We start from the raw sequence: 19,867 nt of genomic DNA, 5'->3' as shown, positions 1-19,867 counted from the left end.
TTACTGCAGGTTCAAGTCCCACCAGGCCCAAGGTTGACTCAGCCTTCCATCCTTTATAAGGTAGGTAAAATGAGGACCCAGATTGTTGGGGGCAATAAGTTGACTTTGTATATAATATACAAATGGATGAAGACTATTGCTTGACATAGTGTAAACCGCCCTGAGTCTTCGGAGAAGGGCGGGATATAAATGCAAATAAAAAAAAAATTGTTGCAAGACACCAGAATACGAGGAGGGTTTGGATTGCCTAATTGGGAATTATATTATCAAGCAACAAACTTGATGTGGATCAAGGAATGGATAACATTAAGAAACACTAGAATATTGACTTTAGAAGGACATGACTTGTTATTGGGATGGCATGCCTTCTTATGGTATAAGGAAGCAAAAACGCAGGGGTATTTCAGAAGTCATTTTATAAGACTTCCTTATACCATAAGAAGGCAGGCCTTGTTATTAAATTGGGAGAAGATTAAGAGACAAAACTATTTAAAAATTCTAGTCTCGTTATCAACTATTGAAGCATTCTCATACTCAATAACATTCAGAAAGGAACAAATAGTTAGGTATAGTGGATTATTGAATGAAAAGGGCGAACTTAAATCTATGCAAGAATTAAAAGTACAAGGTATAAAAATGAACTGGTTTTCTTACTTGCAAATATACTCTAGATATGATAAAAATTCCAAGATAGAAGGTTTTTATAACAATGTGACTAATTTAGATAAAATCTTAACAGGTACTGATGAAAATTGAATTAAAAAATTATATGGATATTTATTAGAGGTTAAACTGAAAGAACAAGAAGTTAAAGAAACAATGATTGCTTGGGGGAAAAACTTTGGACATAGGATTGATTTAGAGACATGGCAAAAATTGTGGTCGCAAAATTATAAAATGACAATGTCAGCAGCGTATAAAGAAAATTTGTATAAGATGTTTTACATGTGGCATCTACCCCCGACGAGAATAGCCAGAATGTTCAAGAATAAATCCAAAAAATGTTGGAAGTGTCATCAGATACCTAGCTCATATTACCATATGTGGTGGACATGTGTAGAAGTTAAACGATACTAGACTAAAATCCACTCGTGATTGGAAAAAATGATAAAAAAACACATAGACTTTAAACCAGAGGTTTTTTATTGGGGATCATACCTGAAACTTATAATAGAGAATTGAGATATTTGATTGTGAATGTAGTAACAGCAGCTAGGATTGTGTTTGCTAAAAACTGGAAAAATGAGAAAATACCAATGCAAGATGAAGTTATTAAGAAAATAATGGAATGTGCTGAAATGAGTAAATTGACATTTGAAATTAGAGAGCAGGAAGATAAACAATATTATAAGATATGGGATTTATTTTATCAATGGTTAGATAAAAAAATATGTTAATAAAGTTTGATAGAGGTTTTTATAATGTAAGAATTGTTGAAATATGCATTGATTCAAGATGACGAAATGAACGATGCAATACAATTAACATAAAATCTAGAACATTTTACGTGAAATAAGAAGAAATAAAAAGGTAAGGTAAAGGTTCCCCTCGCACATACATGCTAGTCGTTCCTGACTCTAGGGGGCGGTGCTCATCTCTGTTTCAAAGCCGAAGAGCCAGTGCTGTCTGAAGACGTCTCCGTGGTCATGTGGCCGGCATGATTCAACGCCAAAGGCACACGGAACGCTCTTACCTTCCCACCAAAGGTGGTCCCTATTTTTTCTACTTGCATTTTTACGTGCTTTCGAAACTGCTAGGTTGGCAGAAGCTGGGACAAGTAACGGGAGCTCTAGGGTTTCAAAGTGCCGAGCTGCCAACCTTTCGATCAACCAGCTCAATGTCCTAGCGCGAGGATATATATTAGATTGGTAAAATGTATAATTAGATAAATCATGTTATGAATATGGTGAAATTGCACAAAAGATTTGTAACCAACCGATACACTATTTGTATTTGAATTGAAGATGTTTTTATGTATGTCTTAAAAAAAAAATTAAAAAAAGGTGAGTTTGCCCTAACGTTCTGCAGCTAATTTAGAATAGTTTGGCTTCAGATTTATGGAAATAGTATATTTTAATCTTTTAATGAACAAAGCCCATTTTGCCATTTTTGTAAGGGGCACTGTGCCTTTCTAGCAGGGGTGAAATCCAGCAGGTTCTGGAGAACCAGTAGCGGAAATTTTGAGCAGTTCGGACAATCGGCAAATAACACCTCTGACTGGCCCCAGAATGGGGAGGGAATGGAGATTTTGCAGTATCCTTCCCCTGCCACGCCCGCAGAACCGGTAGTAAAAAAAAATTGGATTTCACCACTGCTTTCAAGCATCATTAAGTCCAAGACTTAATTTCAAGCGAATTTGCTGAACTGCGCATGCGCGAGAGGGTCTAGTGGCCTAGGATTCCCAGAATTCCTCCGGTCTTGAGACCTTCTCCAGAGCAGTGGTCCGCAGAAAAATTATTTGCATTTTTTATATTGCACTAAATACTATTTATCTTTTTAAAAAATTCTTATTAGTGGTCCTCGGGATTTAAAATTATGCCTTTAGCGGTCCCTGAGGTCCGAAAGGTTGGAGCCCCTGCGCCAGAAGGCTCCTCCCCTTTCCCCGCCCCTCTCGACCTCCTCAAAATGGCAGCCGGAGGGAACCTCCCCCTCCCCCTCCGGCCCCGCCCACGGTGGTGTCGTCGCCGCGGCGCAGGCTCGCCGGACCTTCCCAAGATGGCGGCGCCCATGACCGTCGAGGGCCGGAACGAGGAGGGGGCGGCGGGGCTGCAGCGGGCGGTGGGCGGCCTGCAGCTGTTGCTGGGCCGGAGCGCAGGCACCGGTGAGAGCCGCGGGAGGAGGCCGGCTATTTTCTCGCCTTCCGCGCGGCCGGCCCGGGGGCGCCGCGTTGCCCTTCGCTCCGCTTGACCGGCCTCTCCCTTCTTTCCACAGGCCCCTCGCCGGCCTCGAGACCCGCCGGCCCGTCGCCGGAGTCGCTGCGCCTCGGGCTGGCCGCGCTCGAGGAGAGGCTAGCCCGGGACCCCCAGTGGGCCTCCCTGCGCAGGGCGAGGGCCGAGGTGGCCCGGCGGGCCCCGGGGCTGAGTTCCGGCCCCGACCCCGACCCGCCCTGGGCCGCGGCCTGCCAGGCGCTGCTGCTGCTGCTCTGCCTCAAGCGCTGCCTGGCCCGCCTGGCCGCCGCGAGCCCCGCAGCCGCCCCGAGCGAGGCCGGGGTCCCCCCTCCGCTGCGCCCTGACGCCCTGAGCATCGCCCAGGAGGGCGCCGTGCAGGAGGCGGCGCAGCTGGCGGTGGCCTTGGGCCTCCGCCCGTACCTGCTGCCCGGGGTGGCGCCCCCGCCGCGGGACAAGGCCGGCCTGCTCGCCGCCCAGCCCGAAGCCCCACAGAGGCTCCTCGCTGCCTGCAGCGCCCTGGTGGAAGTGGCCGAGCACCCCGAGTTGGGCAGGCTGATCCTGACGCGGCACCTGGGCGACCTGCTGGCTGGGCTGTGCCAGCTGGGCTTCTGCCCCGCGAGGAGGGCCCGGGCGGGTGCCGAGAGGCAGGTGAGGCTTAAGCAGCAGCCCAGAAACGGCCAGACGGGTGTGTGTGTGTGTGGGGGTGTGGGTGTGGGTGTGGGTGTGGGTGTGTGGGTGTGTGTTTATCTCCCTGTTTCCTCTGGGCAGAATGAAATGGGAGGGGGGGACTAGCAAGCCACCCTTGGGCCCTATAGGTTAAAAGTTCTGCCAGGCAGGGAGGTGCCCGTGGGCTGAGCCTCTTGCTAGGGCTGCTGAAGGGATATTTGGAATGAATGCCTTTTTGCATTTCTGAGAATTCCTTTGCATCTTTTATTCTTTTAGCTCTCTGGGATTTTTTTCAGGGGCTGACGGAAGAGGAACAGAGCAGCTGCAAAGAAGCCTTGCAGGGTCTTTTGGACAAAGTGTACCAGCCCTTGGTGGTCCGGGAACTGCTGCTGCTTCAGGGGGGGCCTAAGCGGGTATGACTGTGAGCCATGGAGAAACTAGATTTGCATCCTCTGAGTTGGTTCCATTGTGCGTGCCTGCTTGCAAATCTTTCCTCCTCATCCTGCCCCCCCAAACATTTTTGGAGAGATCCCAAATTAGCCGTTGTATGTGGCTCAACTATGACAGTGGATACATGTCACGTGAGAACCATGACATTGATCCCAGGAGGAACAAGCACCAAAGGTATAAAACAGTCTTTCTCAACCTTGCTAATTTTATGCTGGTTCTGGGGAATTCTGAGACTTAAAGTCTGCATATATTAAAGTTGACAAGGTTGGCAAACACTGGCATGGAAGTTTCCTTTTAAGTGAGTCATACCTCAGTCCTGATCTGTCCTTCCAGCTCAGCACTGCCTCTGGGTTAGTTTAGCTATGGCTCTGCAGAATAGGACTTTCTCAGTCCTGCTGCTTGACGGCCTGTCCCTAGAGACCTTGGGCCTTTCTGTCTTCCTAGCACATGGATCAGTGGGAGAGAAAAGGAAGAGGTATAACAGCCCCCAGGTCTAAATTGGGATGCGATACAATCTGACTGAGTTCCAGTCTTGCTAAGAATCTGCTACTAGGTGAATGGTGCCCTCAGAGAAACTTTCAATCAAGTAACTTGAGTCCATTCTGTTTGGGGAAGGGCAGGGGATGCCCCTGTTGCCTGGTGTCAAGGCCCATCTGGGCAGGGCAGAAGAAGGGATGCTGCACAGCAGGGCTGCTCATGGTCCAGCATGCACATGTGTTTCTTTTTCAGGCCTCCCATTCCAGCCAGCAGAACAAGGAGCCTTGTATGGCACCAGCACCGGCACCAGCACCAGCACCAGCACCAGCACCAGCCTGGCTTCAGCGTCTTTGTGGGCACCTGCTGTCCGGGAGGCTGCTAAGACCTGGTGGAGTTCAGGCTGTGATCCGTGGCATCCTGGAGGGAGCCGGAGGTGAGTGAGGCTTGACAAATCAGCCATTCAAAGGCTGGGACAAGAGCAGAAAGAGTCCTTTGTTCCAGTGTTTGTAAACTTGGCCCAGCCAGGTTTACATATAATAGTCCTGTTTTAATAAATAAGGATCTGCATGAAACAGGAAAATATTTTGAAACTGGACAAATCACTGTGTACCCGTGTTTTTTGGATCAGTCAGTTTGCCAGAACCAGACCTGGACTTCTAGAAGGGACAAATAAGGCAACCTGATGCATGATCTTCCCAGGCCTTCCCCTCACCCCAGTCAGCTGCTGCTGGCCCCTCTTCTCTGCACGTCATTTCCCACGAACCGGCTTTTCTAGGCAGAGAGCAATTCAGTCCCAGACTTTTTGCATCTCTTTTAAGAAACAAGAGCAGAAAGGATGAGGAAAGATCCAAGGTAGCCTGGCAAGATACTGAGCTAGACGGTTGCTGCCTGGGTGAAGCTCCTCTTCCTGGTGGAGGAAATTACGAGTCTCTGGCCACAGGATGGGCGGTTCTCTGTGAGCTCATCTAACATGGAGCCTCCTGCTTTCCAGCTGGGGCTGTGGGGGGCAGCAGTGCAGAAGCGGCAGCAGCTGACTGGCAGAAATGTGAGGCCATAGCCAAGATCTTGTCCTCGTGTCCTCAGCAGGCTCTGTCCCTAGAGGATTATTGTCAACAGATTTGCCCACAGGTACATCTTCTGCCCCTTCCCTTTACCCAGTGACTGGCATTCTGGTGCAACCCAGGTGGCACAAGGAACATTTGTGAATCAGAGATCCCGGAGTGGCTCCTCCGAAGCAGAGTGCCTTTCCCCTCCCTTTTCCTGGGTTGGCTCTCAGGATCTGCAGTTTCTGCTGAGCCTTGGGGACTTGTAGTCCTGTTTCCCCTCTTCCCCCTTCGGGAGTGATAGAATGTGGGCTGTAAGACATAACTTTAGAAACATTGCTGGTGAGTATCACGTATTTTGAGCATAAAACTCTGCTTTTATCTCTTCCTTTTAAAGATACTGCAGCTGTTTCTCATCCAGGATAAGCTGATGGTGCGCCAATTCCAACGAGTGGCGACCACAACTGTCCTTGCCATGGTGAGGCAACATCCACAGCAAGCAGAGGAGCACCTGCTGCGTCCCCTGCTGGAGCCCCTCTTGCGCTGTCTGGGGGAGCCAGGTAACCGCCACCCACCCCCTGAATGCTGCAGAGTTGGAGAATGCCTTATCATTTTCATGTTTTTAGAATTTTAGAATTGTAAGCCCCCCCAGAGTCATTTGGTCGAGTTGGCAGCTATAGAGGTTGGTTGCCTGCTTGCTTGAATGATGGAATGACTAAACAAACAAATTCATTTCTGTCATCTTGGAAGGTGGGAACCTCCTTGTTTTTTCAGGGGCTTCTCTACCCAGAATTGGTAGCTCTGAGATTCTTGGGTCTTGAGTCCTTCAGTGGGACTGAAATGTGTCCCTCTGGTCAGTTCACCCATGAATTCTGGGCGATTCATAACAATCCGGTATTAGACGGTGAAGCAGTGCTGGGCAAGACAAGCTTGGGAGGCTTAGATAACACTCCACTGCATCAAAGTTTTACTCATCAATTCAGATTTAAATCCTGCCTTTCTTTCACACAACTCTAGTGCGCATAATGCTCCTGCCCCCTCTTTTTCCCCCATGAGGAGATTGGACTGAGCGAGGGGCTGGCCCAGAGCCCCCCAGCCAGGACACCCATCCCATAGTTTCTAGCCCGGCAGAAAGGCTGGGAGGCTCTCAGAGAAGGAAGTCATGCTGGAATTAAATATTTTCTTTCATTTGCCACTTAATATCGTGGAATACAATTCAGTGAAACCGGCCCAGCATTAGCTGCACCCACATGACAGTCCTTTTCTTTCTTGTCTTCAGAAGGTTCCCTGGAAGACCTGCCAGCTGGGGCGGTGCTGGTGGAAGAGGAGTTGCTCTCGGGGTGCGTGGAAACAGTGTACAAGGTGCGGCACTAGCATACTTGTCTGTATGCAGTGTTGGGAGAGGGAGCGGAAGCCAAGGAAGGACCCGCATTTGCTTTCAGACCAATTCCGGTTGCGTCTTCTTCCTCAGCTGTGACCTCACTTCTCACTGTGCTGAAATAGGCAAAATGGTCTTCCCTGAAATGCCAGTGGGAGGTGCCATTCCCACGTACCTTTCACGCTTTGCTCTAAGTACTCCGCCTTCTCCTCCGCCCTTGCTAGCCCAGCGCTGTGGCCAGCTTGCTCTCGGTCAGCTGTCAGGTGCCAGAATTCAGCAGTGCCCGGCAGCACAGCCAGCCTATCTCTACCAAAGACGCTGGCCAGCCTGATCCCAGAAGGAATACAGCCCAAGTGCAGGGCTGTCTTCCAAGCAGGCTCGGGGGCTGAGCCATTAGCAGGCTTGGAGGTCTCGGGAGGCCTGTGCAACAGGCTGGGCTGGTCCATTGGTTCAAGTCTCAGTAGCCTGAGCATTTAAACACTGAATGGTCGAGAGCATCTTGGGCGCTAATGAGCTCTTTTGGAGAACTGGGACACAGAAACTAGTCCAGAAGGCCCTAAAATAGCCAGAGGTTCTTCAAGTATTTGCAATATGTATTTGCAATGTGCAGGGATCCTGGTGTGTGTGTGTGTGTGTGGGCTGCAGATTGAGTTTGTGCAGGGTCTTCCTCCTCTCAGCTGCTCTCCCTTGCAGGTCTGCGTGGTTGGTAATGAGCCCTCGCCTTGCCTCTTGGGTGCCCTGCAGCCTGTGCTGGGGGCCATCTTCTCCCTCTGGTGCTTCACCAAGCAGAACGTGTCCTTCTTATGGTGAGGCGCCTGGCCTGGCCAGAGCTCTTTTGTGGGCTGATGGGGACAAACCTCCCTGGCTGGAGACATCTCACAGGAGCTATTCTCCTCCTGATTCCTGTCAACCGAGACCCCACCACCTGCTGAAGGCCAGCGCTGGCCTTGGCTTTTCTGTCAGGGTGGGAAGTCCCGTCCCCCCTGGGATGGGAGGGGGATTGTGCAACTCCTCTGAAAAGAAGAACCTAATCCAAAGATAGCAACAAACTGTAAAAGAGAAGGGGGGTGGCTGGGTGATGAGGAGCAGGCAGGGCCATTAGGCCATTGCCCACCGGCTTTTTAGTTCCTGGCCCAGGAGACAGACCTCCACGTCCTGCCCCTCTTCTGGGAGAGGCAGCTTTGCTTGGTATTCTGGGCTGCCTCTCACCAAAGCCACCTTCCCCTGGACTGGGGTTAATGCCCTCCCCCCTTGTTGTTTTCAGCACCCCCTGCCAGGAGATCCTGCTGTGGTTCCTGGAGAAGAGCGAGCAAGAGGTCTCTCTGGCGGCCTTGGAAGGCTTGGCGGAGCTCAGAGGAAACCCCTGCCTTCCCCACCCCCATTGCCAGTTCCAGCTGGGCAGCAAAGGGGGTGTGGTGGCCACCATCAAGGAGGCTGTGAGGTGAGAGTCTGCTGGGCTTCCCCAGTGAGAGGAAGGGGGGGGGGCTCTGAGCCGGATGGTTGCAGTTGTGGGGTGTTGGGCTGCCAGAAAACCTGCCCCAGGCTCTTCCACTTCAGGAGGTGGCTGAAGAGAGTCTGCATGTCCAAAGGCAGCTGCAGCTTACCCAAAATATAGAATGTGGGGGTGGGGGAGGCACTTTCCAGGGGGATTCTCAGCTTTGTTTCTGCAGGCGGTCAAGCGTGAGGAAAGAACTCTCACTTCCGGGGAGGTTTGGCACTTGCTCCGAGAAGGATGGAAGAGACGGTCCTGCCCAGAGTCTCCCGGGCTCTTCCCCCCCACTTTGTCCCTTAGTGAAAAGTTTCTCTTTCTTTCCCTTGGCAGTGACAAAGACGAGGCTCTGTACCAGAAGCTTTCCTCAGAGCAGTGGCAGCTGGAGCAGCTGGTGAACTTGCTGTCTCACTGCCGGAGAGGCAGCCTAGCTGGAGACTTCTTCCTGGGCTGCTTAAAGGTAGGGCCTAGAGCATCTCTGGATGTCTCCGTAGTAGTGAGGGTAAGATTGGTACCACGTCACGTGTGGCAGAGGTCAGGCGTTGTGCTTCAAGGTCACCCTTCAGCTGTCAAGGACTAATCCAGGCAAGGAAACCTCAGTTCTCTGGACTTAGATGGGGTTGTGATTAGAGAAGGACACCTGGGACCGAGGGTTTGGATGGGTCTCATCTGGATTCCTGCGCATGCGCATACACACGTGAGCAAGCCATGTATCCAGTGAAACACCGTTCTTCCCACTTGTATTTTTCTGCCATGGTGCAGGACAATATCCTGCCAGTTGTTTAGTCTCTCTTCTTCCAATGTGTGGCCCTCCCCCTCGGCAGGAGCTGACCCAGCTGGCCTCCGAGACGGACCCTGCACCCCCTTCGCAAGGCTCCCCCCTGGATCTGGAGCAGCTCTGCAACCCAGCCCTCCCCCAGCAGATGAGGCAGCTGCAGGTGCTTCGGGTGGTGGCCATGCTGACCGAGGGCATTTCGGACTCTTTGCTCACAGATGTCAGGCAGGTTGGTCCCATCCCTCCAAAGGTCTGGGGTGGCCTGGCTGCTGTGCCTGAGGCCGGGCTAGGCAGGCTGCGTCCCCTGGTGGCTGTTGACAAACTCTCCCTCCTTAAGGGATGTGCCATATGGGGGAGGGGGAGGGGGAGGTTTGGCCTTAAATTTCATCCTTTCTGGGAAGGCCGGGGGTGGGGGGTGGGGGTGGAAGGCCTCTATTCTGTCAAGCGTAGAGCTGCAAAAGTAGCTCGGGGGCCCATTGTTGGCTGCAGACGGAAGCTTTTTGGGTGGTGTTCCTTCCACAGGTGGTGGAGTTTGTGGCAGCCACTCTGCAGCGGGCCTGTGTAGGTCTCTCCAGAGGCTCAGTGGGCACTGTGGAGTCCCAGACGCTCAGCATAGCCATGGGGCTGGGGGCGGCCATGCTGGGCGGGGCCCTGCAGGTGAGTAGCCAGAGGGCCCTGGGGGCGGCATCAGTTCACGGGGCCTTTTGGGAAGCATTTGCAGACCTTCCAGGTGCTCAAAGGGCGGAGAGAGGCGCTTTCGTGGTTCCCACAAGGGTTCTCATTTCTCAGTCAGTGAAGTCCAGTTTCTCTCTGGGCTCTGCTTATCCACCCATCCCCCTGCCGTCCCATTTTGATTCCTAATTCGAAGGGCCCCCTTCCCATACCTGCAGGGTCTTTGTTGGGGGAGGGCCATTGCCGAGCAGCAGCAGGCCAGCCGGGCTTCTGAGCGGGGTCAGGCAAGGGGTTGCCGAGTCAAGCTGGCTCCCACTGACCTGCAGGAAAGCCTCTGCCCTCCCAGGGAGGCCAGCTAAGGAATCGGGCCCTTTCGGTTCCCCCTGGGTGGTTGGGAGGTTGGAGGGAGGAAACATCTTTGTGCTGCGGCTCTTTTGGTCTCTGACCAGCGTTGAGGCAGAAAGTGGGGAGGGGGGAAATCTTGCTGGGACAGGCTGAAGCCTAGAAGCTTCCTTCAGCAAGTCTTGGCTTGCTGGGGCCGGTTCCAGACACGGTGCCTCCCTCTCGCCTTCTCCTCAGCTTTCAGGCTGGTGCTTGTTCCTCCTGTGCTGAAGCCTGCTGTGGTTTCCTGCAGGAGGAGTGTTGGGTGGGGGTGTTTCTGGTGGGTGCCAAGCAGGGAAAAGCTCCCCTCCACTCACAGGCCAGAACTCCTGAGAAATGAGGGGGGAGACGGGTTCCTGGCCATACCCGGCACCTAAGTAGGAATAGTGGGGGGTGGGGGGTCCTGGACACCCTGCTGCTTGCCGGAAGGGGGCTCCTGGCTGGCCAAAGCCCGAGTTCTCTGGCAGCCTCTGAGGCATGGCAGGATGTGCCGGGCAGGGGGCGGGGCTGAGCATGGCTCCCCGCCAGCAGGAGCTCAGTGGACTCGGCTTTCGGGGCTCCCTCGAGGGCTGAGCCAAAGTCCTGGCTGGGCCTTTCCTGCTGCTGGGGAAAGAGCAGTAGCTCCATTCCCACCCCGTTCCCCGTGTGCACCTGCCAGCTTGGGGCCTGATCTTATCCGCCCTGCCAGAGTCTGTGCGCACACCCATAACGGTAACCACAGCAAAGGCTTTGGGCACAGTGCCCCCTCCTGGCGCTTCCTGCCGGCAGCCCAGGGCCAAGTTCTCAGGATCAGCCCTGGTTCCTGTCTTGGGCAGCACCCGGCTGACATGCTCCCTGCTGTCTCCCCAGCTGAAATCCGAAGACTTTGCCTGCTTGAAGCAGCTGGTGCCCCTGCTGGACGAACTCTCCCGCCTCCACCCGGAGCCTGTCATCCAGGAGCTGGCGGCCGACTTGAGCATTTCCATCTGCACCCACCGCGCCTTTTCCACAGAGGCCATCTGCACTGCTGCTTGCAAGGCCCTGGGCAGGAATGCGGGTGGGGCGGCAGGCCAAGGGAGTACGGGCACCCCAGATGGGACCCCCAGGCCTGGGGCACCCATGCCCCAGAAGTTCCCCAAGAGCCAGCCAGGGCAGCCTCAGGGGATGGACTCGGATGCCAAGGAAAGCTCTGGCCCCTGCAACCCCCAGAGTCACCTGCAGGCGCTTCTCTTGGGGGCTTACAGCCCTGACATCCCCACGCGAGCTGCTGCCTTGCGCCATCTCTCCCGGATGATCGAGCAGAGGGATCCCGGAGCCCTGAAGATTCGGGAGAAGTTGCTGAAGGTAGGCAGCCAGAGCACTTTGTGGGGAAAAGCCCGGAGGACGGCATGTGAGTGGCTTGGGCTGGCCCTGAGAGGGAACCCCTTTTTGGCCTGCCTGGGGGATCCTTCAGAAGATGAAGGGTGTCTCTTTACCCTGCGAGCTCTGCTTGGTGGCCAGAAGATTCAAGCCATGCAGGAGTTTCTATCCAACCACTTTGAGGCATAGAGAATTAGGTTTTCAGCCACCACAGATTTTCCGTTTCCCCCCAGGCTTCAGGCATGTTGCCTCCATGCTGAGCTGACCTCGAGTGGAGAGGAAGCTGCTTTTTCTGGAAGAGTTTAGTTCTGCTTCCAAGTAGTCTGAATGTTTTGAGCCTGGGGGACAGCAGCTGGTGGAGTTGTTCTCGGGGCCACCTGGGGCTGCTGGACCTCAACCACCCTCTTTCTGAGCAGCCTTTGAAGAAACCCCCAACACTTCCCCAGGAACGGAAGGGTTTCTAGTTCCCCATCAGAGCCACAATGGTGCTTCCAGGGGCAAATGCCATGCCTGGACGGATGGCTGCAGGCAACCTTCTGCTCTGCCAAGGAGGCATCAGCCAAGAGGGACACGGTTGGCTGCACCTGTGCAGGCAAAATGATTCTTGGTTTTAATTTTCAGGTTTTTGTAGAAAACCTGGAACATAAAGACTCCTTTGTTTATCTTTCTGCTATCCAAGGTAAGCAGACCCAGTCTTACTCTCGGTTACTGTTTGTGAAAATGGAAGCTCCGTCCTGTCCAGACACCGCTTGGGAAGTGGGGGTGGGGCAGATATTCCAGGAAGGAGGGCTGGCTGAGCCAGGTGCACATTGCTGATGGCCTTCCTGAGAGCCGTTTTGCAAGTGGGCTTGTGGAACAGGAGAAAACACGGAGGGCCGCCCCTGAGGGAAACCAGTAAACCCCCACCCACCCACCCCCAGCTCCTACTCTCTGCTGGTCTCCCAAGAGGCCTGTTGACCTCCCACTGGTTTGCTCATGATGCAGGGCGGACTTCAGCAAACGGCCCTCCTGCTTCTCCTCCTCCCCAAGGTGGGAACTCCTTGATCCCCGGTCTGGGCTGAGACATTCCTAGGAGAGGAGGGGCCCTAAGCACGGCCGAGGCCAGTTGGTGCCACTCCTCTGGGTGGGCTGCCCTCTTTCAGCAGGTCGCTTGAACCTGTTCCGGCCGGCCCCTTCCTTGCACCTGCCTTCCTGTCTCTGGGCAAGGTCACCTTTCCCAGAAGGTGCCAACTCCTCAAGGAAGCAATATCTCAGCAGCTTCCTCGGGAGGAAATGAAGGCATTTCACAAGATCACCGGGGGTGGATGGCTGTGCAAATATCGCCCTTGCGGGCGGAGCCTCCTCGGCTCCTCTGGAAGTGGACAGAGGCGCTCTTCCTCCTTCCCACTTTTGAACGGCAGGGATTCCAGGCAGAATCATTGCATTGAGTGGAGTGGGAGCTCTGCTGGAGACTCTGGGCCTGGGCAGTTCTTGGCCGCCCCACAGGGCTCAGAAGAGGAACGGGCTCTGGAGATCCAGCCTCTCCCAAGAAAGGCTGGCTGCACCACACAGGGGCATATCTCCCACGCACCCATGGCCTTTTGGCCTTCTAACGCTTCCCTGGCCCTCCAGACGTCTCCCTGCCAGCAGCTCTGTTTCCCAAGAAGCCTAGAGAGCCCTCTGGGTGGAGTTTCTGGGCTGCCTTGCTGAGCGTAGAATGGAGAGCCTGATTTTGGTTCTGGATCCAGAAGGGGAATCAGCCCTGTTGAAAGAGGGAAGAGACTGATAGGGAGGCGACAGGGGGATCAGCCCTAGGTGTTGGTCTGAGGCTCAGCTCTCGGAGCTCTGCTGCTGCCGCCCTTCTGTGGGAATCCCTTTGGACCCTGTTTTTGTCAGGGAACCAGGCCGGGAGAGCCTCCCGCACCTTTCCTCCCTTGCTGGGCTTCTGCCTATGCTGACTCCCTGGCGCTGCCAGCCTGGGGCACAAGAGCGGCTCCTTCCGCGTTGAGCAACATGGCCTTGCAACAGCCGATGAATATCCTGCAGTTGACTCAGAATGTTTAGAAGGACTTCTGGTGATGGGCAGGGAGGGTGTAGGGCTGAGGTTAAGACTGGGGGGGGGGCTCCCTTCCCCCTAATTCTAAACACAGAGAGAGAGAGAAAGAGAGAGAGGGAGAGAGTGTTTCCAAAAGCAGCAGCTGAGTGGAGAGCTTCAGTCCCTCCTGGGCCGCCCTACCGCTTGCGTGGCTCTTGGCATGCCAGAGGGTGCCCCCCTTCCCAACTCCTGCTCTTTTGCCGGTTATTCCGTTGCTTTAAAGGCCGGAGAGGAGTCAGAAGTAGTGAAGGGGGGGGGGTGACATTGGAGGGCTAGGTAGCTGTGACTGATCTCAGGTGCCCTGAAGTTCCGCTTCTTCATGCAAAATCTGCCACTGGGGATAGTGAAACGAAGAGGGTGGGGGCTCTGCTGGGGGCGACTAAAGAGCTTCCTGTGCCTTTAGGGGAGTTGTAGACCAAAGTCCCAAGAGCTGCGAAAATCTGCCCAGGGGATCGGGACCCTCTGTGGCCAAGGACAGGTTGAGGTGCCTGGCCCTTCGTGGTTCCTGCTCTTCCCCCCTCGGTTCAGTCCAGGGCGAGCATGTCTGGGGCTTCCAGCCCCTCAGCTGCCAATCCTGCTCGGGCATCCCCGGTGCTGCTTCTCCCCCCTTCCAGGTGTGGCCTTGCTGTCAGATGCCTCCCCACAAGATGTCCTGCCCTTCCTGCTGACCCAGTATGCGGGCGCTCCAGTGGCGGAGACCAGGATGAAGGTGGGGGAGGCACTGCTGCGCACGACACGAGCCCTGGGTGAGTTCCTGTAGGGGCTGAAGGGCGAGGCGTTCTTGGGGGGCCAGGTAGGCCAGAGCAGGAAGGGGGCTTTCTGGTGTATTTGGCCACAGCACCGCCGGAATCCAGAGCTGAAAGGGTTCTGTGAGGCCATGGAGTCTGACCCTCCTGCCATGCTCAGCATAAGAGTCTCAATTAACGCCTTCCTGAGTCTTCCAGGGAAGGCAGCCAACACCTCTTTCAGGCCTCTGGTCTCATGAATGAGTCACTTCCTTCTCTGCTTTGTGCTTGAGCCTCAGGAGGGTTTCGGCTTCTTGTCTTCCCGATAAATGAGAGTCGGGAATTGCCCGCCTGCTTCCTGTGTGTTGCAAGCCGCCTTCATGGCACTCGGCTGCCTTGCCCGATTGATTGCTTCCTCCAAGACAGAAGCTGAGGACTTGTCTGGGCTTGAGTCCCCTCCCTCCCCTTTTGTGCCATCCAGTCTTGACTGACCCCCTCAGTCTTGGCTGCAACCAGGCCCAGCCGGGCTGTCGTCCACCTGGCACAGCCTGGGTGGTGTCGCCTCCTGCCCTTCCCATTGCCAGAGCATGTGGGACACAGACCCCTCTCACCAATGTCCATCCCTCACCCAGCCTAATTGCCTTCAGTTGAGCCTAACTCCTCATTAAGCTCCCATCTGGCCCAGATGTTTCCCCATCTGCACCTCCCTCCCTCCCTCCCACCCGCCTGCCTGCTCTACCTGTGACCCTGGGACCAGGCCTGGGCTGTTTGCAGTGGCACAGCGGGCAGTGTGTCTCCTGGCTCTCAGACTGCTTGTCTGAAGGGGGTCTACCCATTACAGACCCGCCCCTCCCACTTCCCTTAGGAAACGCCAGGGTCAGCCCCACGTGCCTTTCTTTTCCTGGGCCAGGATGATGGACCCTTCCCTCTCTCGGACCCCATCTTCCCTGGCAAGAGAAATGGTCCCGTGGCTGTTTTGTTGCTCTTCCTCCCCATAGTTACTCCTTCAGTCTATTGGCAGCCTTTGGAAGCAGCAGGGGAGGTGTCTTTCGTCCTCTTCCTCTCCTCTCAGTCTCCCTTCCTTGTCCCAAAAATATTTTGGTTCCATCCCTCGAGACAGGAGTGCAACTAAGTGTGCATGCACAAACACACACACACCCCTCTGCTGGAAGTCCTCTTGGCTCCCTGAGCTGCTGCTGGCAGAGGGCCCTGTCTTTAGATATAATCCCCTAATTGCTGCCTGTGTGCTAGGCGCTGGTCTTCTGCGGAAGCCAGGTTTCCCCTCCCTGTCTCCACTGGGGGTGAGGGTCCACGTCTCTGGGAGCCCCCTGAGTCCTCTGCCCAGCTTCCCTGCTTTTATTCTCCGTGCAGCTCCTCAGCCTTGGGAGTCAGCTGGGCTCAAGCAATGCCGCTTGGGCCACAGCACTTCTTGCTCGCAGGTATGCCTCTGGCACAGCTGCCAGCTTGGCCCCCTTTGCAGGCATGGCCAGCCTCGTTAGGGCTGAAATTAAGCCTGACAATTGTGTCCCCCCATTTTTCAGTGCTGCAGCCCTGCTTTGGTTCTGCTTTCTGTCCTCAACAACCTTTTCGTCATTGCTTTGAGAGTCTTTCTGGGTGCAGGAGACCCTGGTGCCCTGCAGAAGGACTGGCTGCCTTCCTGCTTGAGGGAAGGTCCGCCCCATTGTCTTGCAGTTCTTGGTCTTGGCAGAGGTCCTTCCTTCCTTCTGCGAAAGAGCCAGGACTTGTGGAGAGGCAGAGTGGCTGCTGGGCAGCCATGGGACCCCTTCCTGCTACAGACCCTTTTTGCTCCATGCAAGAGAAGCTGCCAAAGCCTCGGGAGGCCAGATGCCCCTGGCACATTTGTGATGATAGTGCAAAGTTAGTAAGAGCCTAAAATTAGTTCATGGTGCCATCGGCCCCATCACCTTGCAAGCTTCTGCAATGGGGGAGCAGCCCCAGCGCATCCATCGTGGTCTTTGCAGTTTCCAGGGAAGGAGGAGGAGGAGGAGGAGGAGATGCCCCATCAGTAGGTTTTGCCTGGTGGGCTGAGTGGAAGCCCCCCTTCGTTTGGGATGCCCTTCTTTCTCTTGGCTGCTTCGCAGGGAGCGGAGTGCCTGTGATTTGGGAGGCCAGAGCCATAATTATGGGTGCCTGCCAGCACTCTTGGAGGCTCCCGAAGAGCGGCCTGGCGCCTGGCCTCGGCTCAGGGATGCTCCGTTCTGGGGGATGCAGGCTGACTTTGTCCAGGTTAGGAGGAGGGCGAGACGGCTGAAGCCGGTTTTGGCCTCTGCTGGTTGGATTATTTTATTTGAGCAATTTACCGACTGTGCCCTGCTGGCACAGGAAGGAGAACTGCTTTGCTCACAAGGTATTATTGCGGGTGGAATTGCCTAGCCACAGCCACATCTGGTGTTGGGGTCTTGCGTGAACAGCTGCTCGATCAACGCTTCCCTCCCCCCCCTAAGGATTGAGGCCCCTGAATTGGGGGGGGGGGTGTCAGGAAGGCACAGAGGCTTTTTAGAAGTCAGAGAGGTTGGCCTGCGGTGCAAATCAGGATGGAGAGCACTCTTCGTTGCCTCCCAGGCCTGGGATGGGTGAGTCCCACCGGCTGCCTCCTGGCTCATCTTGAGCTGGCCCCTTCTCCAGCTGGCTGCTCAGCCTTGCCCACCATTGCCCCACCAACCAGCTGCACCCCTTCGTAGGTCCCATCTCACAGCCAGGAACTTCTTCAGTCACCCGGCCCTTCTTTTGCCTCCTCCTTGCAGGAGATCTGGTCTTCCAGCACAGAGACACACTGATCCATGCTTTCCTGCGAGGAGTCCGGGATCCTGACTGCTCCCTCAGAGCCAGCAGCCTGTCCAACCTGGGAGAGTTGTGCCAGATCCTTGGTTTTCAGCTGGGGTCGGTGGTCCACGAGGTACCTGCCCCTTTTCTCCTCCCCCACTCTGGCTGCTGCTCCTGCTGGAGCCTTGCAGCCCTCGGGGTGCCGCAGTTGGGAGATTTCTGGTTCCCAGTGGAACTTCCTGGTCCTGCCTCGTCTTTCCAGACATGCCACTAAGCAGTAGCAGCAGCAGCCCAAGATTGTGAGGATTGTGCCCCTCCTCCCAGGAGTTGAACCCTTCACGGTCTCGGGTGTCAGTCACAAACCTTTGCTTCAGCCAGAGACACTAGCCAGGGCCGGCCATCGAACGTGGGGTGTGGGGGAGATCTCTGGAAGCATCTCTGGTTCCCAGCCTCCTTTCTCAAACAAGAACCGAACCCTAAATTTTCTCCTCGGAGGCTTCCTTGCTGCCCAGTCACAGGGGACAAATCCAGGCAGAGAAGCCTGGGCATGTCTGGTGCTGTGCTTGGGAACCCCCAGTGTTGGCAGGGGCAGCAGCACCGAGATGCTTTGGGGGCATCTCCCCTGTCAGAGCAGCGGCATCTGGAGCCGCCTCCTGGCCGTGGGCCCAGCCTGCCTGCGGGAGGAGAAGCCTGGCCCAAGATGCAGCAGAGCGGAGAACCGAGGCTGCATTTTAAGCCATCTTACTGGAAAGGTTCTCCAAGTGTCTCGTTCCTCCGCTTCTTATCAAAGAGCCAGCAAAGATTCAGAATCTTTCTTCTAAGCTACAAGCTAAAAGGGGAATCTACACTTTACACACTTGTGTGTGCGTGTGTGCGTGTGAACCAGCGCTGGCCGTGGTCCTCCACTGCTACCAAAGCCACTCTGTTGGGATGTGGTCTGCCCTAGCCATCACTCTTGGGCAGAGACAGCCTCCTGTGGTTCTCAAATGCACAAGGAGATACAACTGACCTGACAAGGGGGGATCTTGGTCTACTTTGCCACGTGGCAGCGGGCAGCCTGAGTGCTGCGGATGCTGAGGTGGTAGCCAAGCCATGCAGGAGCATTGTGGTGCGGCTGGGCCTTTTGCCAAGGCTGCCCTGGACCTCCAGTATGTGGAGAGGAGGTGCATCTTTGCAGTCACGTCTGAGCCATTTCTGGAGCTGCAGCAGGCCAGGTGCCAGCTGACTCAGCGGAAGCTGCTGCAGGGTGTGGAGAAAGCAGGGTGACCTTGAGCCCAGGAAAAGAGAGATGCAGCTGAGGGTGCATGGAAGCCATGGTCCTCTGGCTCCCCACATGCAGATCTGGCCCTGGGACCAAAGCACCTGAGCCCCCGGGGATGGGGGGCAGGGGGGGCGGGTGTCAGCAAAGGTCTTCTGCAGATGCTGTGACCCAGCAGGGGTTGCCGCCAGGATCTCCACTGGGTCCCGGTCTCTGCTGGGGGATTAAGCCCTCGGTTAGGAGTCTCGAGGGCCCCAGAGGTCAGTGCCTGCCCTGTCTTAACGCAAAAGGAGACCTGCTTTCAACTCTTCCCTGTGGCGCCCTATGCCTTCCTTAGCAAGGTCTGGCCTGCTCTGAGGGGCCCTGCCTTTCTCTCTGACAGCTGGCCGCCTGCTTAGCAGCTGTGGTCAAAACCGACCGTGAAGCCGAGGTCCGTAGAGCCGCGGTCCACGTGGTGGTCCTTCTCCTGCGGGGGCTCAGCACGAAGGCGGTGGAGGTGAGTCTGAGCGGGCCGCCCTGCCCTGCGCCACCGGCTGCTTCCTTGGCAGGGCTTCCGTGTAGAGGGAGAGGAGGCTGGGCATGTCCTCCTGTGGCCAGGCTTGGAGGAAAGGACACCCCACTGAACCTGCTTCAGGGCTGGTGCGGCCCCTGCCCGAATTCCTGCAGGAGAGTTTTCTGCCCTTTTGTGGGCATGATACAAGAGAAAAGTGCTGAGAAGCCTCCACTGGCCTCTCTCGGTCCCTCAGAAGAGCTGCTCTGTTCATAGTGGTCTCCTCATAACACCCCTGGTCAGTTGTGCTTTGTTGCGTCCATCCCTGCCACCAGGAAATGCCACAGAAGAGGTGGGTTTGCCCAGCCTGGCATTTACAGGCAAGAGATTGCCACTTTGTTGGAATGGTCCAGGGTAGTTTGTCTACACTTTTCCTCCAGAAAGATGTGTAAGATTAATTAGTGCAATAATTGAATGCTGGCCTTGAAAAAAACAGGAGTTCTAGTCCTGCCAACTCTGCTATTTTTCTGAAAATGCTGTAATTTCTGCTCCCCTTTTCAGGTTCTCCGTGATGTCCTGCTGGATCTTTACCGCCTGCTGAAGTTCGTGGTGCGCTGCGAGAAAGATGAGGTGACAGTGCTGCATGCTCAGCTGGCCTTGGAGGAGCTGGACGGCCTCCTCAGGCAGTTCCTCTTCCCCCCACAGAAGTTGCAGAAGAAGATTGAGATCCTGCCCTAGGGCTGCTGCTCCGGATGGCCACGGAACTCTGCCACACAAAAGCCTTTGTCCGTGGCCTCCCTGGCAACTTCCGTGTGAACTTTGCCCCTGTGGGGCAGACTCTGAACAGATGGAGCTTTGTTATGTGGGGCTCCATCCCCTCCGAGGGAAGCATTGGAGGGGATGGGAGCAGAGCAGCCAAGGCAATAAATGAAGGCCAGTAGTGGCATATTTTGGAAAGGAGGCTGCAGAGTTTGGGGGG

At 55.2% G+C, this 19,867-nt stretch overlaps 1 protein-coding gene across 3 annotated transcripts; it reads left to right on the top strand.

Annotated features, from left to right (window-relative positions):
* Window positions 1-2,666: 2,666 nt before the first annotated feature.
* TANGO6 (transport and golgi organization 6 homolog) lies at window positions 2,667-19,825 on the top strand. 3 transcript variants are annotated; one of them, XM_058155538.1, is made up of 18 exons: window positions 2,667-2,821; window positions 2,932-3,536; window positions 3,851-3,967; window positions 4,734-4,914; window positions 5,473-5,609; window positions 5,922-6,084; window positions 6,804-6,886; window positions 7,596-7,708; window positions 8,167-8,343; window positions 8,725-8,851; window positions 9,216-9,395; window positions 9,689-9,823; window positions 11,069-11,542; window positions 12,179-12,236; window positions 14,246-14,377; window positions 17,122-17,273; window positions 18,781-18,894; window positions 19,450-19,825. In XM_058155538.1, the coding sequence occupies exons 1-18, from the start codon at window positions 2,716-2,718 to the stop codon at window positions 19,624-19,626; spliced, it is 3,231 nt and encodes a 1,076-aa protein (XP_058011521.1). In that variant the 5' UTR covers window positions 2,667-2,715; the 3' UTR covers window positions 19,627-19,825. The 3 variants fall into 3 exon arrangements, with proteins under 3 accessions (XP_058011521.1, XP_058011522.1, XP_058011523.1); XM_058155539.1 differs by lacking the exon at window positions 14,246-14,377; XM_058155540.1 differs by lacking the exons at window positions 12,179-12,236; window positions 14,246-14,377; window positions 17,122-17,273; window positions 18,781-18,894; window positions 19,450-19,825 and adding an exon at window positions 11,791-12,167.
* The last annotated feature ends 42 nt before the right edge of the window (window positions 19,826-19,867 follow it).

Source organism: Ahaetulla prasina, chromosome 12, assembly GCF_028640845.1.
Source record: "Ahaetulla prasina isolate Xishuangbanna chromosome 12, ASM2864084v1, whole genome shotgun sequence".
In the NCBI taxonomy this organism is placed as follows: Eukaryota; Metazoa; Chordata; class Lepidosauria; order Squamata; family Colubridae; genus Ahaetulla; species Ahaetulla prasina.
This window is presented reverse-complemented; position numbering and strand designations above follow the sequence as displayed.